This window comes from Protopterus annectens, chromosome 1.part0 (genome assembly GCF_019279795.1).
Source record: "Protopterus annectens isolate FY-2018-M chromosome 1.part0, PAN1.0, whole genome shotgun sequence".
Classification (NCBI taxonomy): Eukaryota; Metazoa; Chordata; order Ceratodontiformes; family Protopteridae; genus Protopterus; species Protopterus annectens.
The window spans coordinates 12,022,076-12,041,174 of record NC_056725.1 but is presented as its reverse complement, the minus strand read 5'-3'; the positions used below and the strand labels follow the sequence as shown (position 1 = coordinate 12,041,174).

The 19,099-nt window shown below is 42.9% G+C and overlaps 1 protein-coding gene across 1 annotated transcript in view; it reads left to right on the top strand.

The window, feature by feature from the left end:
* Positions 1-19,099, top strand: part of BICRA (BRD4 interacting chromatin remodeling complex associated protein) — a 2,119,634-nt gene that overhangs the window by 1,701,801 nt on the left and 398,734 nt on the right. The window contains exon 10 of the mRNA XM_044070712.1: positions 3,649-3,837. Coding sequence (XP_043926647.1) covers positions 3,649-3,837 — 189 coding nt within the window. The remainder of the gene's footprint in view (positions 1-3,648; positions 3,838-19,099) is intronic.

Here is a 19,099-nt window from a genome sequence, read left to right as displayed (position 1 = left end):
AGGCTTTGCCCCTGCAGTTCTGCAGGACCTCATAGCCACTCCTAATCCTATTTAGACCCAGCTGCCCTACCTCAGCTTTGGGATTCAACCCAAGTGTTATGACTGCAACAGTGAAACACGATGAACATAGTACAGTTGTGTACCTACCATAAATGTAGATGTTCGAGTGTATTCACTGTTGCAGTCCAGGTTACCCACCCTCCATCCCCCTGTCTTTCTGGGACCTATCTATACTTCTCTGTCCTATACAACCTATGCGGTGTATTTGCTTGTAGATGAAGGTATTGTTTTTATTTTACTGTGGGTTTTTATAAGCAATATGTATTGCCTACCTTCTTGGGGGCATGTGACATCTGGGGCAAGAAAAACTGAAGAAAATGGCGTCTGGTGTATTTGCTTGCAACTACTGTTTTTGATTTATCTACATTGCATGTTTGCATAATATTATGTTTTGCCTTCCTTCTGGGGCACCTGACATCTGGGGCAAGAAAAACTGAAGAAAATGGCGTCTGCTGCATCTTATATACCCCTGGCACACTGACATCAGGGAAGAGGCGATGGCAACAGACGCCGGACCAGGATTTTGGAATTCAGGCCAACTGCGGGTAGCCTGCCAGCAGGATAACCCAAGTGTAATGACTGCAACAGTGAATACACTCAAGCGTCTACATTTATGGTAGGTACACAACTGTACTATCTAAGCAGTGGACTACCTCCACTTCAAAACCAGGGAGTTCTAAGCCACCCCCTTATGGTAAAAACTCGCAACGACTCATCTCCTTCACCCCCTCCCTCTGCCCACCTTCACTTACCCCAGGAGGAAAACTCTCCTTTCACTCAAGTACCTGGGCCACCATTACCAAGGACCACTGGATTCAACATTGTGTCTCAGGGACACAAATTTTCCTTTCACACCATTCCAACCCCAAAAGGGATCCCAGATCTACCACCAAATCAGTGGGCAGAGGCTCAAAAGAAAATTCTTTCCCCGTGCTCTATGAGGGCAGTAGAGCACGTTCCTGCAGGTCAGATAGGCCAAGGTTTCTACTCCAGACTCTTTCTGCTGCCCAGAAAAGAGGGCACCTGGCGCCCCATCCTCGATCTATCCATTCTAAACACCTTCCTGGTGATCCCAAAATTCAAAATGCTCACCTTCCAGCAGCTGCTACCCATGCTTTCCAAGGACGCTTGTCTAGCCACCCTAGATCTAAAAGAGACCTACCTCCACATTCCTATCAGGGAATCATGCAGGAAATATCTCTGCCTCAGGGCAGGATCTCAACACTTTCAGTTCTCTGCACTTCCCTTTGGGTTATCTACTGCTCGCAGAATTTACACAAAATGTCTGGCTCCGGCCATTGCCTTTTGCAGACAAAGAAATATTCACATTTACCCATACTTAGACGACTACCTTATTCAGGCAGACAGCCAGGAGAAGCTGCTCAAGCACCTGGCCTTTGTAAAGACCGTAATAACCTCCCTAGTGTATACAATCAGCAAAAATAAATCCAAATATGTGCCCACCCAAAGGATAATCTTCCTGGGAGCAAGTCTGGACACAGCTTCCCAGGTGGCATACCTTACTCCAGAGAAACACATTTTCCTGACAACCTACTTCTCTCAACTAGCCACCAGGCACAGCTAACTGCAAGGAAGATCCTGCAAGCTCTGGGATTCATGGCATCTTGCGTACTACTCATTCCATATGCCAGACTGCATATGAGGAAACTTCAGTGTTACCTAAAGAGCGTTTGGTGCCAAAACTCTCAAGACCTGGAAAATCCTCTACCTATAATTCTTTCCCTCAGAAAAGATTTTCTTTGGTGGGCAACAGCATGCTTGCAGAACAAGGAAATGCCTTTCTCTCCACCCCCCCCCCCCCCCCGCTGCCTAGAACCTCATCACAGATGCATCAGACTATGCTTGGGGAGCACACCTGGACGGCAGGTGCATACAGGGCCAGTTGCACCCACAGCAAATCCCTCTGCACATCAGTCAAAAAGAGATGATAGCTGTGCAGCACGCCTTGATAGCTTTCAAGCCCCTACTCTGTCTGTTTATCTGTCTATCTACTGGTGTAGAGTTATTTACATTTAGTAAGAGTTCATTATCTGTGAGCGTAAGAGTGATGTTATATTGCTTTAGGATACCTAATACTATTAGTCTGGCAACAGAGAGGGAGACAAACTGACCTTCCATTTTGTCTACTGTGAAGTAAAACTTGATTTAATTTGCAGATAGCTACAGAGCTTAAATAGAGATGTACAATCTTTTGAGAAAATTATCAGTTCAGGGGTGGGTAGTTTAGCTGCATATGAATGTCTGTTTAGGTAAACACACAGCTTGGCTTTAAATGTGACTGATGTAGATCATTGTGTGTGTTGCATATAGTCAGCCACTGATATAGCACGTGCATATAAATTACTGAGCATGTGCAAGATCAGTGCCATTTTATATAGTTAGAGTGAATGCAGGTATGAATGTAGCTGCACATGAGTGCGTTTGAAATAGCGAGTTAGTCAGGTAGCCGAAATGAGCTCCTGATGTGTTTATGTACAGTAAACAACTTGAACCCATCACAGTGCCTCAGTGTCTCATTTAAACACAAGAGACATGCAACAAGGTGTCAGAATAGAATCCAAAGTGAAGCAACTCACAAATCATGAGGCTCAAAGGTGAAAGTGAAGGAATATACAGACGCCAACTCACAAAACAGGTCAGTGGGTATTCAGAGGTACGTAAACCTGCTTAAATGATTTTTCATTTGCCAGTTATTTGGCGAAGCATTCAGAACATTTAAAATAATTGCCGAGATCAACGAAATGTCTGAAATTGCAACATACTGATAAAAGTATTCAAAATAAATACGAAAGGGTTCAAATAATTTCCGAAGAGTTAAACTTTATGAACAGGCTAAAACAACTGCTTTTTTTCACAATGAAAGTACCTTTTCACATTAACTGAAACTTTTCAATGTACCAAAGTGTCTGGAGTGTTGGCAGTGTTAAAAGTGAACCCTTTTCAGAGAGCTGGTTAAGTTCAGCTGTAAAATAATTACAAGTACCTAGTCTATGCTTACTTTTAAATGGATTTTGTTATGGCAGAGGGATTTTGCAGACCTAAACTGCTGGTGTTTTATAATGATATTGCTGGGAATTGGCAGGTGTTTGAGCAAAAATATGATGATTTCACACAGGCTGCATTTTCTGATAAAAATGCATGTACAAGAACTTTTATACTTCTTAATTTAGCTGGCTCAGAAGCTATTGAGAGGGAACATTCATTTTCGTATGCGGGGGAAGCAGGGAGAACTGCCATATTATGATACAGGCTGAAACACAGGAAGACCGGGTGCTTAAAAAGCAAATTTAGAGAAATGTGCAGCCCTCAAACGAATATTTCAGTGAAAAGACGTGTTTTACGCAAGAAATCAAAAGCCTGGTGAAACTATAGCAGCATACATTACCGACTTAAGAAATAAAGCAAAAATGTGCAGATTTGGTGATTTACGAGATGAGTTGATAAAAGACAGGCTTGTTTGTGGTGTTAATAATGCAGTGAGAAAGATTTTGTTTCGAGATTGTCAAATATATGAGCTTACAGAAAAGCATACGATATGCTTATGAATGAAAAAAAACGTGCATGCAGTGTCTGCCAGTGCAAATGTTGATCGTTTACAACATAAAGCTAAGATGAAACAGAAATATAAACCGAAGAGTGTGGCAGCTTTTAACCCTAACTATGAACTGAATGGGGCCACAACAAGAAACCTTATTGTTAATTGTCGTAGTTGTGGAAGCAGTCATGAACCTAAACGAGAGAAGTGCTTAGCTTTCGGTCAGCAATGTCACTAATGTAAAAAGTGGAATCATTTCAAAAGGCTTTGCAAGTCTAAAGCGGCACATACTTTTATTAAGAGAGCAGCTGAAGAAGTAAGTAGATCAGATAAAAAGTTGTGAACAAACTTTCTCTGTTGATGGTGTGTCTGTGATTGATGAAACAGTTAACACAGTAGATTGCCATTTGGCAGCGGAGTGAAATATTTTGTGCTGTTCAGATTAATGGGAAACATGTAAAGCTTGAAGTAGACACTGGATCCAAGTGCAATGTTATATGTTTACTAAACGCACACCTAAAAACATGCTGGCTATGCCCTTGCAACTCCCACTCTAATATCACCCTCCCCATCCAACCACTACCTTTCTTTCCACTCCACTAACTACCTTGATTATAGCAAGCTCAGATGCTCATAAGCCTAGTACTTATTATACAGCAGGAACTTCTTATTTTAACATTTGTTAATGTCTGTTATGTACTTCACAGATAAAGATTCTAGTTGTCTACTGATGTACTATGTTCTTTATCTGTAAATATGTTGTAAGTAATTGCTATGTAAATTGTTAATCGCTATGTAATCCACTGTAGCTACTGTCTATTTTAACTGTGGAGCTTTTCTCCCCAGGCCTCCGCTGAAAATGGACCTACGTCCAGTCAGACACTCCCGGTCAACAAATATAAATAAATAAATATCAGCACAAATGTTTGCCAAGGTAAAAGCTGGTGAGAAACATTCAGCAAAGTATGCAAAACTGGTTGCTTATGGTGATGAAGAGATTGACTGATGGCGCAGTAGTTCTTGCATGCCATTCTGCTGGGAACAGCTATGACTCGCAGTTTTACATAGTGAAAAGACACGTGCAGTCAGTGTTAGGCCTCAAAGACAGTTTGAGAATGGGACTGATTTCATTTAATGAAGAGGTCCACGATATAAGTCTGAACAACAACCACAGTAGTTTTACAAAGGATATTTTTAGTGAATATGCTGATATTTTCAAAAATGAGCTTGGCAAATTACTGGTCACATATTCCATAAAGTTAAACCATGAAGTAAGCCCAGATGTCAAACAGGCAAGGAAGGTTCCAGTAGCAATGCAGAGCAGAGTAACAGTAGAGCCTGATAAAATGGTGAATTTAGGTGTAATAACCCCAGTAAAAGAACAGACTGAATTGGTAACCTCCATGGTCGTAGCTCATAAGAAAAGCTTAGATGATATTTGAATATGTATTGATCCCAGAGATTTAAACAAAGCATTTAAATGTCTCATCATCCATTGCGCACAGTAGAAGAGGTAGCCGCTGTCATGCCAAATGTCACTGTTTTTTTTTCTGTCTTAGATGCAGAAAGTTTTGTTTAGCAAATTTTGCTGCATCACAAATCTTTGTTAACCACTTTCAGTACACCATTTGGTAGATAAAGATTTCTGAGAATGCAATTTGGGATAAATTCTGCCAGTGAAGTATTTCAACGTGTGAGGAAGCAAATTGTTTGAAGTTATCCATGTGCTATTATAGTAGATGACATTCTTGTAGGGGCAGTGAAATGTAAATTCAACCTGAAAGAAGTTACTTATGTGTGGGTCATTTGTTTATCAGTTCTGGCTTACAACCAGATCTGTCTAAGCAAGCAGGAATTCTTGAGATACCATTTCCAGAAAATGTCACATTTTTACAATGTTTTGTTGGTATGGTCAGCTATTTAGGAAAGTTCATCCCAGACCTGAGTGAGCTTTCAGCACCATTACTTGAGCTGACATGCAAAAGTGTGAACTGGTCCTGGTTCGAACAACATCAAAACGCATTTGATGTTCTGAAACAGAAAATTGCCAGTCCACCCACATTGAGATATTATGATCACAAACCTGTAACTCTTTTGTGTGATGCTTCTAAGTATGGTCTTGGTGCAGCATGCCTTAAAGAAGGCTTGCCAGTAGAGCCTATGCATCCAGAACTTTAACCCAAACTGAAATGCAGTATGCAGAATTTGAAAAAAAGCTTCTGTTGATAGTGTTTGGATGTTCAAAGTTCAGTGATTATATTTATGGCAAACCTATTCAAATAGAGACTGATCACCAACCTCTAGTGACAGTTCTGAAAAAGCCAATACGTACAGCCCCAGGACGCCTGCAGTGTATGATGTTAAAATTGCAAAAATGCAATTTCAGTATTGTATATACAAAAGGCAAATGTCTATACCTTGCTGATGCTTTGTCGAGAGCGCCCAGACAAACAGACCAGCATGAAAATGAGAAAGCAAACTGTAAAGTCATGAAAGTCAGAAATTTTTCCTCGTCTCATTTTGATGAACTTAAAAATCACACATCCTCAGACCCAATTCTCCAGAAGCTGAAACATTTCATCAGTCAAGGATGGCTAGCACAACAAACTAGTTTACCAGTTGTCATGTTGTTGTTTGTCTTTTGGCTTTTCCCTGTAAGGGGTCGCCACAGTGGAACTCCGGTCCACTAATGATTGGCAGTAGATTTTTTTATGCAACGCTGAGGTGCCAGCTCGACACCCATTTACGCACGCATGTCTTTCGAACGCTACCCAACCGTGGGGAGGACATGCAGACTCTAGACAGAAGGCACTCCCAAGTCAAGCCGAGAATCGAACCTCTTGCTGTGAGGTAACAATGCTACCGCCGTACCACCGCGGCACTTACAGAAGTATTTTCCCTATAGAGAAGAGCTTGTCATGATGGAAGATGGAATCATCATGAAAGGTCCTAAAGTTGTAATTCTTACAGCATTACAACAAGAATATATCAAACGTTTGCATTGTAGTCACCCAGGTACTGATTCAACCAAAAGAAGGGCAAGAAGCATAGTATTTTGGCCTCTAGCATGTTCAGTTTGCAATAGTACTAAGTTGCACCAGCAAAAAGAACCACTTCAGCTGAACCAGATTTCTGAATTACCATGGTCACAGGTTGCAACTGATATTTTCGAATGTAATGGTCAACATTGTTTAGTGTTAATAAACTCTTATTCAGATTAGCTTGGTATTGACCTTTTTCCTAACTTAACGTCCAACACTGCCATCACAAAATTAAAGAGATGTTTTTCTGTCCATGGTAGTCCGCACAAAGTCGTTTCTGGCAATAGTGCACAGTTTACAAGTCAGCAGTTCAAGAGTTTTGCTGAGTCTTGGCTCTTTGTCCATGCTTTTAGTAGTCCTGAGTATCCCCAGTCCAATTTATTAGCTGAGCACGCAATTCAAAGTGTAAAACATTTGTTGAAGTCCAAGAGAGATGTTACTGATGTTTTTCTTAACCTACGTAATCTCAGAAACATTCCTTGAGATAACTTGCTTGGCTCACCTGCTCAGAGATTAATGCCCAGACAGACGAGAACAACTTCAATCAGTAAACAATTGTTAGTATCAAATGTAAAGAACAACAGAGTTGTCAAAGCCCAACTTTCGAGAACAGGTCAGTCATAGAAGTTGTACTACGAGAAGTCCAGCAAACCTGTTAGACCACTAGGGCAAGGAGAAGTTATAAGAATGCAAACATCTAATGGACATGACTGAGTGGGTATCACTAAAAATCCTTGTGAAGAACTGAGATCTTACATAATACAATCTGACGAGATGGATTTTAGAAGGAATTGAATACACTTATTGCCAGTCTCTGAACCAGTGATGCAGCAGATTGCCTGTGCCAGGAACTCTGTTTCCAATTAATTCTGATATAATCCCTGAATTTCCATTGAGAAAGAATCCAGAGAGACTGTCCCTGTTGCCAAACCCAGTTAGTTTTTTATATGACCAGATCGGGCAGAATTTCCAAACCCATTTCAAAATGCACAGTGAACTGGACTTGAATTCATTTGTTATATGTTTGTGATATCTAGCCTGTTAAAATATCTTGATGTCCTTCAAGGATGCATCTGCAGTCATCACATATGGGTTGTCCTGCCTCAGGCAGCCCTTCGGTCGGCCGGAGTCCAAAGTCTGGGTCCGGCGTTGGCTGATGTCGCCCTTTCCCCGACGTCACCACGCCTGGGGTATAAAAACGTCAGCCGACGCCATCTTCCTCTGTCTTTCTTGCCGCATGGTGCCCGAAGCAGAAGCAGTTCGCAAGTGCCGGTCGGCCAGCTCCTGTAATTTCACCAGGGGCTCCCAAGAGGAGGCCTCTGTTGGCTCGGATCACTCAGACTACCAGGAGGAGGCTTATTCGGCCTACGAGGATTCGGATGCAGAGGAATCTATTCCCTCGGCCTCCCCTCCTGAAGAGCTTTCTTTTGGGGAGACCCTTCACACTATGAGAGAGCATTTTAAATGGCAGGGCCAGGAATATTCTGATTCCAGGAAAAGACTAAGAACTTTTCTTCATTTACCTCAGCATAGACCTTTGGCTATTCCTCCTGTTTTAAATGTGATTGATGATGTATTTTCTGACTCTAGTATGACTCCTGACACTCTGCCTCCGGCCCCTGTTAAGCCCGATAGGTACTATAGGGTCCCGGACACACATAATTTCCTTTATAAGGCCCACTCTGCTGACCCTGAAACTATTTCTCAGGGCCCCAAAGGGGTTGCAGCTGTTACTTCTAAAAACCCACTCCCCTCTGCAAAGGAGTCCAGGGCATTAGAGAGATGGGGTAAAAAAGTGTATACTTCTGCCACTCTTGCAATGAGGGCATTAAATTGTCAATTTCACATGATACAGTATCAAGAGTATTTGTTAGAAGAAATGCATAAGAAATTGTCTTCTTCTGAACCCCTTGACCGTAAATCCCTTCAGGATCTGGTACATAATTCCCAGCAGGTTAGCAACCACTTCTTGCAGTGTGGTTATGATGCATTGGAAGCTTCATGTAGGTCAGCAATGACAGGTGTTGTTATGAGGCATGCTTGGCTGAAGGAACAATCTCTGCCAGAACATGTTAAAGCTAAGCTTTTGGATGCTCCATTGGAAAAGCAAAAATTATTTGGTTCCACTGCTCAAGACGTCCTAAAGAAATTTGAGGAAAAGGCAAAATCTGTACAAACAGTTAAGGATTTCCTTCAAGTACAACCGCCTAGATTCAGCAGAAACTGGCCTTCCAAGAATTGGTCCTTTCCGGACCCAGAAAGATTTCAAAGGGGCAGAGGTAGAGGGCAAGCTAGGGGCTCCTACAGAGGCTGTCAATGGCAACCTCCAATCCAGACAGGCAGTTCAGGACCTGCAACTGCTGCACAAGGACAAACTCAATGACTTTGCTTGGACTCCGCCAACCAGGGCTCAATTAGAAGCACCTTTGGGTGGAAAGCTTTCTTTATTCTCAAAAAATTGGCACAACATTACAAAAGACAAATGGACACACCAAATAATAGACAACGGATACAGGTTCCATTTCCACACATTGCCAAAAAGAAAAGGCATGCCAGGTCTGCCACCAAATCAAAGGGCGGAGGCTTTGAAACAAATCTCAAATTTACTACAAATGAAAGCCATAGAAAAAGTTCCTATTTCAGAACAAGGCCAAGGATTTTACTCCAGGCTATTCCTTGTCCCAAGAAAAGAGCATCAATGGAGACCAATTCTTGACTTGTCCGTACTGAATACTTATCTGATTGTGCCAAAATTCAAAATGCTGACTTTACAGCAACTCCTTCCCATGCTGGGCAAGGGGTCTTGGCTGGTTACTCTAGACCTCAAGGAGGCATACCTGCATGTCCCTATCAGACAAAGTTGCAGAAGATACCTCAGATTTCTTGCAGGGTCAGAGCATTATCAATTCTCAGCATTGCCCTTTGGCTTATCTAAGAGTATTCATGAAATGCCTGGCATCATTAATAGCACACTGCAGACTCCAGGGGATTCAAATCTACCCATATCTGGACGACTGCCTTATACAAGTGGACAACCAACAAACTTTGATAAAGGACTTAAATTATGCCATCAATCTTCTGCAGGCCTTGGGATATACAGTCAACATGCACAAATCAAGACTTGTTCCATCCCAAAGAATAACCTTTCTGGGTGCGGATCTAGATACAACCACCCAAATGGCTTATCTCACAGAAGAAAAACAAAGTCAACTACCGGATTACTTCAAGAATCTGACAAGACAATCCCAACTGACTGCAAGGAAAATCCTGCAGGCCCTGGGTTACATGGCATCCTGTATTCTCTTGATTCCACAAGCAAGGCTACATATGAGAAAACTACAGTGGTACCTAAGGAGTTTATGGACTCAGCACAGTCACAGTTTGGAAACTTTAATCCCACTCATTCCATGCCTTCACAAGGAATTTCTGTGGTGGGCTCAGGCCAGCCAGTCCAACAGAGGGTTGCCCTTCAGCCAAAAACCTCCCAAACTATTACAACAGACCTTCAGACCCTAGTTGGGGAGCACACATGGAGGGCAGAGGTATCCAAGGACAGTGGTCTATGCACATAAATCAAAAAGAAATGCTAGCAGTGATGCATGCAATCAAGGCCTTCAAACTATTCCTGCATCCAGGCTATCTACTAATAAGAACAGACAACACTACAGTTATGTGGTACATAAACAAACAAGGGGGTACCCATTCTTACCCTCTTTGCAGACTGGCAATGAATCTATGGGATCTTTCCTTGAAACTCAATATACAGCTACAAGCTCAGTTTGTGCCAGGAAAGGACAATGCACTGGCGGACAGCCTCAGCAGAAATATCATGGATGCACATGAATGGATGCTGCACCCAGACATTTTTCAACTGATAACACAATCTTGGGGGAGCCCGGACATAGATCTATTTGCATCTCCTCACAATCATCAACTGAAGAAATTCTGCTCAAGGTCATACCATCCACAAGCGTGGAAAGTGGACGCCATCGCCTTCAGCTGGAGAAATCTGACAGTGTATGCATTTCCTCCTATTCCATTAATGACCAAGGTGTTACTGAAGATCAGGGCAGAGCAGCCAAAAGTGATTCTGATAGCTCCGGACTGGCCAAGACAGCACTGGTACCCACTGCTAGAAGCATTGTCGCGTCTTGAAACCATGGCCCCTACCTCTATGGCCACTTCTGCTGACACAACACAGATACAAAACTTTACATTCCAACCTGAAAACATTGCAACTAACAGCGTGGAGAATACCTTGACTCCTCCTCAGGATAAGCTATCCCAGAGAGTGAAGAATATTATTATGGAAGCTCGCCGCCCTTCCACAAGGAAGGCATATTCAGCAAAATGGAAAATATTTCTCATCTGGAACACCACAAAGGGCCTAGATGCGACTATGATGAACATGGCACATATCCTGGAATATTTGGCAGAAATGTTCCACAATGGGCTGTCTTACTCTTCTATTAAGATTCATGCTTCAGCAATTTCAGCAGAGTATAATACTGATCCACCTGTCTTTTCTCACCCTCTCCTAAGACAGTTTCTAAGAGGAATTAAAAACATCAAACCTCCTAGAAAACCACCTCTACCTGCATGGGACCTTAACTACGTGCTGGAAAAACTAACACTGCCTCCATTTGAACCAGCAGCATCTGCAGCTCTACAGTACCTTTCATGGAAGACTGCTTTCCTTCTGGCAATAACTTCAGCAAGAAGGGTTTCGGAATTGCAGGCCCTGATGGCAGTTCAGCCATTTATTATTTTTCACAAGGACAGAGCTTCATTAAGAACTAATCCTACTTTTATGTCAAAGGTGGTATCCAGGGTTTCATTGAATCAAGCCATTCACTTGCCTACCTTCTTTCCAAATCCACAAAACAAAGGGGAGAAACTGTTGCACACCCTGGACATTCACAGACAGTTGCGCTACTACTTGGACAGAACTAAAGGTTTCAGGAAAACTGACCAGCTGCTAGTAGCATATGCTGCTGGTACTCAAGGAAATTCCAGTTTCCAAACAGACAATTTCTAAATGGATAGGAAATTGCATCCGCTTTGTTACTCATTTCATGGAAAGACGGTACCAGCTAACATTAGACCTCATTAGAGCCACAGCCACCTCCACAGCCTTCTTAAGAGGGGTGGCTACAAAAGACATTTTAGTAGCTGCCACATGGAGCTCTGTGCATACATTTGCCAAGCATTACAATTTACCTTTATATTCCAGATCCAGAGCAGGCTTCTGTCCTGCAGGGTATCTTAGCTACACCATCCTTTTCCTAGTACCTCCACCCCCAGATTGGCTATGGTATTGATGACTGCAGATGCATCCTTGAAGGTCATAGTACAGTTTTGTACCTACCATAAATGTAGATGTTCGATAGGTATGCATCTGCCTCCTTCCCTCTGTGGTATTCCTAGGGTGATTACCTCTCTATTAGCTAGCTGGGGGGATCTATTATGGTGTATTTGTTTTTATATATATATATATATATATATATATATATTTGCAAATGTTTGGATTTTTTACTGCATTTTTCCAAATTTAGCCTTCCTAGAGGGCACCTGGCATTTGGGGCAAGAAAAACTGAGGAAGATGGTGTCAGCTGACCCAGACTTACCAAAGGGCTGCCTGAGGCAGGACAACCCATATGTGATGACTGCAGATGCATCCCTATCGGACATCTACATTTATGGTAGGTACAAAACTGTACTTTCTCCTATTGCATGTTGAACAAATCAAAGAGGTGGGGGGATCTAGGTCATTGTGTGTATTGTACCTAGTCAGCCATGTAACTGGATAGCACATGCAATATCATTGCCATTTTGTATAGTCCCTCAGAGTGAATGCAGGTATGAATGGAGATGCACATGCTAGTGTGTTTGAAGTAATGAGTCATTCAGCATAAATATATGATGATCTTTGTGTTTCACTGTTTTAGTCATCACATTTGGGTTATCTGCTTGCAGTACCCTCAGTCGGCCTGATTATCAAAGTCTTGGGTCCTGCGTCAGTTGCTGTCTCATCTTCGACACCATTACATCAGTCTTTGCCCGTGCAGTGCACAAAGCAGAAGCAGCTGACTCCTGAAAGTTTTGTTTGTTTCAGAACTGAAGTCTTCAACTAAAGCAAACTTTTTCTTGCTCTAAACCGATGTCAGTAAAAGTCAGTAATTGTACTTCTTGTGGAAAGCAAATACCTCACAAAGATTTGCATTCGTACTGTATTCCTTGTCTAGGCCCTGACCACAACGTACCACACAGTCAATTTTGTGCCTTATTTAAGCAACGGACTATTCGTCGTCTGTATATTTGCGCTTCTAAATATTTTGGTACTTTGTTCAAATATCCAGATATGTCTTCGGTAAGCCATCTAGCTACTGACATTCTGAAAAAACGCAAAGATAAAGGCAGAGACAGGCTGCCTAGGTCCAAAGCTGCCGACAACGATTCTCCTAAGCCATTTCGCTGGTACACAGTGAGGTGCTTTCGCAGCCCCTGATACCCTCTACTTCAGATTCGCAGGCCTCTACTGAGACCCATTAGTCCGGTATGCCGCGAGATGCTTCAAGTGTGGAACCTGTGGATGTCTCTACCTTGGATGGGTCCGGAGCCGCTGTGTGGGCACCGACATCTGAGGGTATACTCAGGCCTACTGACTTGCATATTAAACTGACGCCATCTTTTTCTTCAAGGCCTAAAACTCGAACCATGCCTAGAAAACCGCCCAGACTGCATGGTCAGGCCTGTATGCCTAAAAAACAAATTATAAGAATGGCTGAAGACCTTGTTACTTTAATCAAGGGAAGCCAACCTTCCCCCTCTAAGAGACCTAGGACTGAATTTGCTTATGATACTTCTGAACAGGATTCTGAAATTTGTCTCTTCTGATGACCAGGATTTACCCTTATTTACCTATGAGGATTCTGATGCAGAGGACTCTATTCCCTCTGCTTCCCCCCAGTGAATTTCTCTTTTGGTGAAACCGTGCATACTCTTAGGGAGCACTTCTGCTGGGAAAGTCAGGATTACTCTTATTCTAAAAAGAGGTTTAGGGATTTCTTACTTCTGTCCCAACACAGGCCTTTAGCTGTCCATCCTCTACTAGACATTGTTGATGATACCTTTTCGGATTCTGGCTTGGCCCCTGATTCTTTACCTCCTGCTCCCAGAAAACCTGATAGATATTATAGGGTTCCTGACTCTCACAAGTTCCTTTTTAAAAATCCTACCGCCGATCCTGAGACCATTTCACAGGGACCCAAGGGCATTAAGGCTACTACTGCCAAAAATCCTACCGCCTCTGATAGAGACTCCAGGGCGCTGGATTGATGGGGTAAGAAGGTATACACTTCTGCAACTTTGGCCATTAGGGCCTTAAACTGCCAGTTTCATATGTTAAAGTATCAGCAGCATATTACTGGATTGCTTGAACAGAAAATGATGTTGATTCCTGACTGTGCTGAAAATAAGGATTTACAGGGTTTAATGCATTCTGCTGAACAGGTTGGAAAGCATACTTTGCAATGTGGTTTTGATTCACTAGAGGCATATTGCAGGGCTGCTGTCACTGGGTCTTTACTTAGAAGGCATGCTTGACTTAAGGAGCAATCTTTGCCAGATCATGTTAAAGCTAAATTGCTGGATGCTCCCTTAAATCAGGACCGCCTGTTGGCAACAAGGCCGAAGAAGTTCTTAAAAAAGATGGAGGAAAAAAACTAAATCTATGCAACCTGTTAAAAGATTTCCTACAAGTACAGCCTCCAGGATTTAGTAGGCATTGGCCCTCTAAGAATTGGGCTTTTCCTACCTCTTCCAGGCCTTCTCAGTCCAAACCCAGAACTAGCAGAACACCCAGGCTTCAGTCCCAGGGTACGCACAGGACTAAGCAGTGGGGGGCTTCCACTCCCAAATCAGGGAGTAATAAGACTCTCCCCTATGGTAAACTGTCTGAATGACCTCAACTTTAAAACTTCCAAGCACTTCTCACCTGACTGGTCCTTTAGGGAGGAAAGATTGCTCTGCAGGCAAAAAACTGGGAACTCATTACCCAGGACAAATGGGTTTTAAATATAGTTTCCCAAATATACAGATTTCACTTCCGCACGTTACCAATCCCAAATGATTGGCCAGATCTACCCCCAAATCAGTGGGCAGAGGATCAAAAGCAAGTACTCTGTCAAGCATAAAGGCTGTTCAAACTGTACCAGAAGAGGAAAAGAGACAAGGTTTCTACTCAAGACTTTTCCTGGTCCCCAGAAAAGACAACTCATGGCGTCCTATCCTGGATCTTTCCATCTTAAACACCTTTTTGGTGATTCTAAAATTCAAGATGCTAGCTCTTCACCAGTTATTTCCTATGCTAGGCAAAGATGCCTGGTTGGCAACACTAGATTTAAAGGAAGCCTACCTGCACATCTCAATCAGGGAATCTTGCAGAAGATATCTACACTTCAAAGCAGGCTACATGCACTATCAGTTCTCTGCACTGCCCTTTGGCTCATCTAGTGTGCCCAGGGTATTCACAAAGTGCCTAGCTCCAGTCATTGCCTTTTGCAGGCAAAGAAATATTCAAATATGCCCATACCTGGACAATTGTCTAATTCAGGCAGAAAACCAGGACATACTTTTGAATCATCTGTACAAAAGGTGCTAACTTGTCTGGGGTATACATTAACAAAAAGAAATCACATCTGGTACCCTGTCAACAAATTATATTCCTGGGAGCAAGCTTGAACACCACTTCCTAGATGGCTTTCCTCACGCCAGAGAAACAAATTCATTTGACAACTTACTTCAAACTAATGACCACAAAAACCCTGCTATCTGCAAGGCAAATACTGCAAGCCTTGGGGTTTATGGCCTCCTGCATTCTACTAATTCCATGTGCAAGAGGGCATATGGGGAAGCTACAGTGGTATCTAAAAAGCCTATGGTGTCAACATTCTCAGGATCTAGAAGCAATGATTCCTATCACACCTTGCCTATGGTTAGAGTTCCTTTGGTGGGCAGGGGCCTGCCACCAAAACAAGGGACTACCATTCACTCTACCCCCTGCTGCCCAAACCCTAACAACAGACTCCTCATTCTATGCATGGGGGGCTCACCTGGCAGGGAAGTGCATTTCGGGCAAATGGATCCCAAGTCAAATGCACCTGCATATCAATCAAAAAGAAATGTTAGCTGTACAGAATGCTCTGACAGCCTTCAAGGACCACATTCTTCCAGGGCAATTAATGGTAAAGACGAACAACACCACTGTTATGTGGCACATAAACAAGTAAGGGGGTACCCATTCTTACTCTTCTGCAGACTAGCCATTGCTCTATGGAACACAGCCTTGAGCTACCAAGTGCATATACAGGCTCAATTCCTGCCAGGAAAACTAAATACACTGGCAGACAAACTAAGCAGAAATCTCATGGACCCACACGAGTGGAAATTGGAACCAAAGACTTTCAACATGTTGATAAACAAATAGGGGAGCCCAGATATAGACCTGTTTGCTTCCCCCCAGAACTACCAATTGGACAAATTCCGCACAAGGACTCCCTACAAACAAGCTTGGAAAGTGGATGCTGTGTCCTTCAGCTGGAAAAATCTATCAGATTATGCCTTTCCTTCTCTGCCTCTCCTCTCCAAAGTACTACTAAAGATCAAACAGGACAAATCAAGGATGATACTGATTGCATCAGACTGGCCACGCCAATACTGGTAACCCCCTCTTGCGCAGTTTGTCACTGCTGGCTCCATGGCACCTGCCTCAGACCCCTACCCTGCTGTCACAGCAGGAGAGCCAGATTCTGCACCCTCAGCTTCAAACCCTGAACCTGGCAGCATGGCTGATTACCTAATCTCTTTGTTGCCATCCCTCAGTAAACAAGTGTTGGATGTCATTTTGGAGGCAAGGAGGCCTAGTACTAGAAAATCTTATGCTGAAAAATGGAAAAGATTCTGTGCCTGTAACCAAACTCAAGGATGGGCACAGCAGCGCCCAATTTACCTCAGATTCCTCAATACTTAACTGAGATGCTTCACAAGGGCCTTTCTTTTTCCTCCGTCAAAATTCACACCTCAGCCATATGTTCTTTGTGTTTCACTGTTGCAGTCATTACATTTAGGTAGTCTGCTGGCAGGTTGCCCTCAGTCGGCCTGAATAACAAAGTCTTGGGTCCTGCATTGGTTGGTGTCTCTTCTTCCATGACGTCAGGTCATCAGGGGTATAAAACATGCAACTGATGCCATTTTATTCAGTCTTTCTTGCAGCGCGGTGCCCAAAGCAGAAGCAGTTCGCAAGTGCCGGTCGGCTGACTACTGAAATTTTCGCATTCGAGTTTCAGAACCTTCAATTAAAGCCAAGTACCCCGTTGGGGAAACTTTTTCTTGCTCCTTACCAAAGTCAGTAAAAGTTAATTGCATTACTTGTGGGAAGCAAATACCTCATAAGGATTTTCATTTGTACTGTATTCCTTGCCTAGGCCCAGATTATAACGTGCTTTGCTGTCGGTTTTCTACTAGATTTAACCAACACACTGTTAAATGTCGGGATATTTTTGATTCAAAATATTTTGGATCCAGATTTAATTGCACTGAAATGTCATCGGAAAGCAATCCGACTACCCGGAGTTCACAAGAAACGCAAAGAAAAAGACAGAGACCAACCGTCGAGGTCCAAAACCGATGACGAAGCTTCTCCTAAGCCAGTCGCCGGTACTCAGTGAGGCACTTTTGCAGCCCCTGATACCCACTACTTTTGAGTCGCAGGCCTCTACCGAGACCCATGCGGAGTCCGGTATGCCACGAGATTCTCAGAGTATTGAACCACGGATGTCTGTCCCTTGGATGGGTCTGGAGCTGCTGAGCAGGCACTGGCTTCTGAGGGTGTTTTCAGGCCTCAACATTTTTATATAAAACCGACACCAGCTTCAAAAACAAAATAAAAAACAACTTCTAAGTCTAAAAAACTGATGCATGAGCCACGTACTTGGGCCTCTATGCCTAAAAAACAGATGATCAAAATGGCTGAGGACTTAATTACCTTGATCAGGGGTTCCCAAACCCCCCTGCTAAGAGGCCTAGCCAAGACACTGATTATGAATCTTCAGATCAGGTTTCTATTTCTTCTGATTCCTCTTCTGATCAGGAATTTTCTATACCACCCTATGAGGATTCAGATGCAGAAGAATCCATCCCATCTGCATCTCATCCTGAAAATTATTCTTTTGGAGAAGCCTTGCATACTTTAAGGGAACATTTTAATTGGGAGAGTCAGGATTTCTCTGAATCAGAAAAGAGGCTTAGGGATTTCCTTCTTCTTCCTTAGCATAGGCCTTTGGCTATACCTCTTTATATTGTTGATGTGTTTTCGGAATCAAGCATGGCTCCTGATTCCCTGCCTCCAGCTCCTAGTAAGCCAGACAGATATTACAGGGTTCCTGATTCCCACAAATTTCTGTTAAAACATCTTGCTGCTGATCCTGAAACTATCTCACAGGGTCCCAAAGGTGGGTAAAGGCTTCTACAGCCAAAAATCCTACCCCCTCTGATAGAGATTCCAGGGCGCTGGGTAGATGGGGAAAGAAGGTTTATACGTCTGCAACCTTGGCAATTAGGGCCTTAAACTGCCAGTTTCATATCCTTAAATATCAACAGCATGTTATGGGCCTATTGAAACAGAAAATGATGTTGATTTCTGATTGTGTGGAAAATAAAGAATTACAGGAATTATTGCATGCAGCAGAACAGGTTGGAAAGCATACTTTGCAATGTGGTTTTGATTCCTTGGAGGCCTCTTGCAGGGCCGCAGTTACTGGATCTGTGATTAGAAGGCATGCCTGGCTCAAGGAGCAAAATCTGCCTGATCATGTTAAAGCTAAATTGTTGGATGCCCCTTTACAGCATGGTACTCTGTTTGGTAATAAGGCAGAAGAGGTTTTAAAGAAAATGGAAGACAAAACATAGTATCCCAGGGATTCAGATTTAATTTCCATACTTTGCCAATTCCAAATGGTTGGCCAGATCTGCTACAAAGTCAATGGGCAGAGGCTCAGAAACAAGTTATGTCCCTCATGGATATGGGGGCTATTCAACAGTACCAGAACAGGAAAATGGACAAGGTTTTTATTCAAGGCTGTTTCTGGTACCCAGAAAAGACAATGCCTGGCATCCAATACTGGACTTATCAATTTTGAACACGTTCCTGGACATTCCAAAATTCAAAATGCTAACTTTACAACAGCTACTGCCTATGCTGGGCAAGAATGCTTGGTTAGTGACTCTAGACTTAAAAGAGGCATACCTGCATATCCCAATATGGGAATCGTGCAGAAGATACCTCCGCTTCAAAGCAGGTTTTATGCATTACCAATTCTCTGCACTGCCCTTTGGCTTATCTACTGCACCCAGGGTTTTTACAAAGTGCCTGGCACCAGTAATT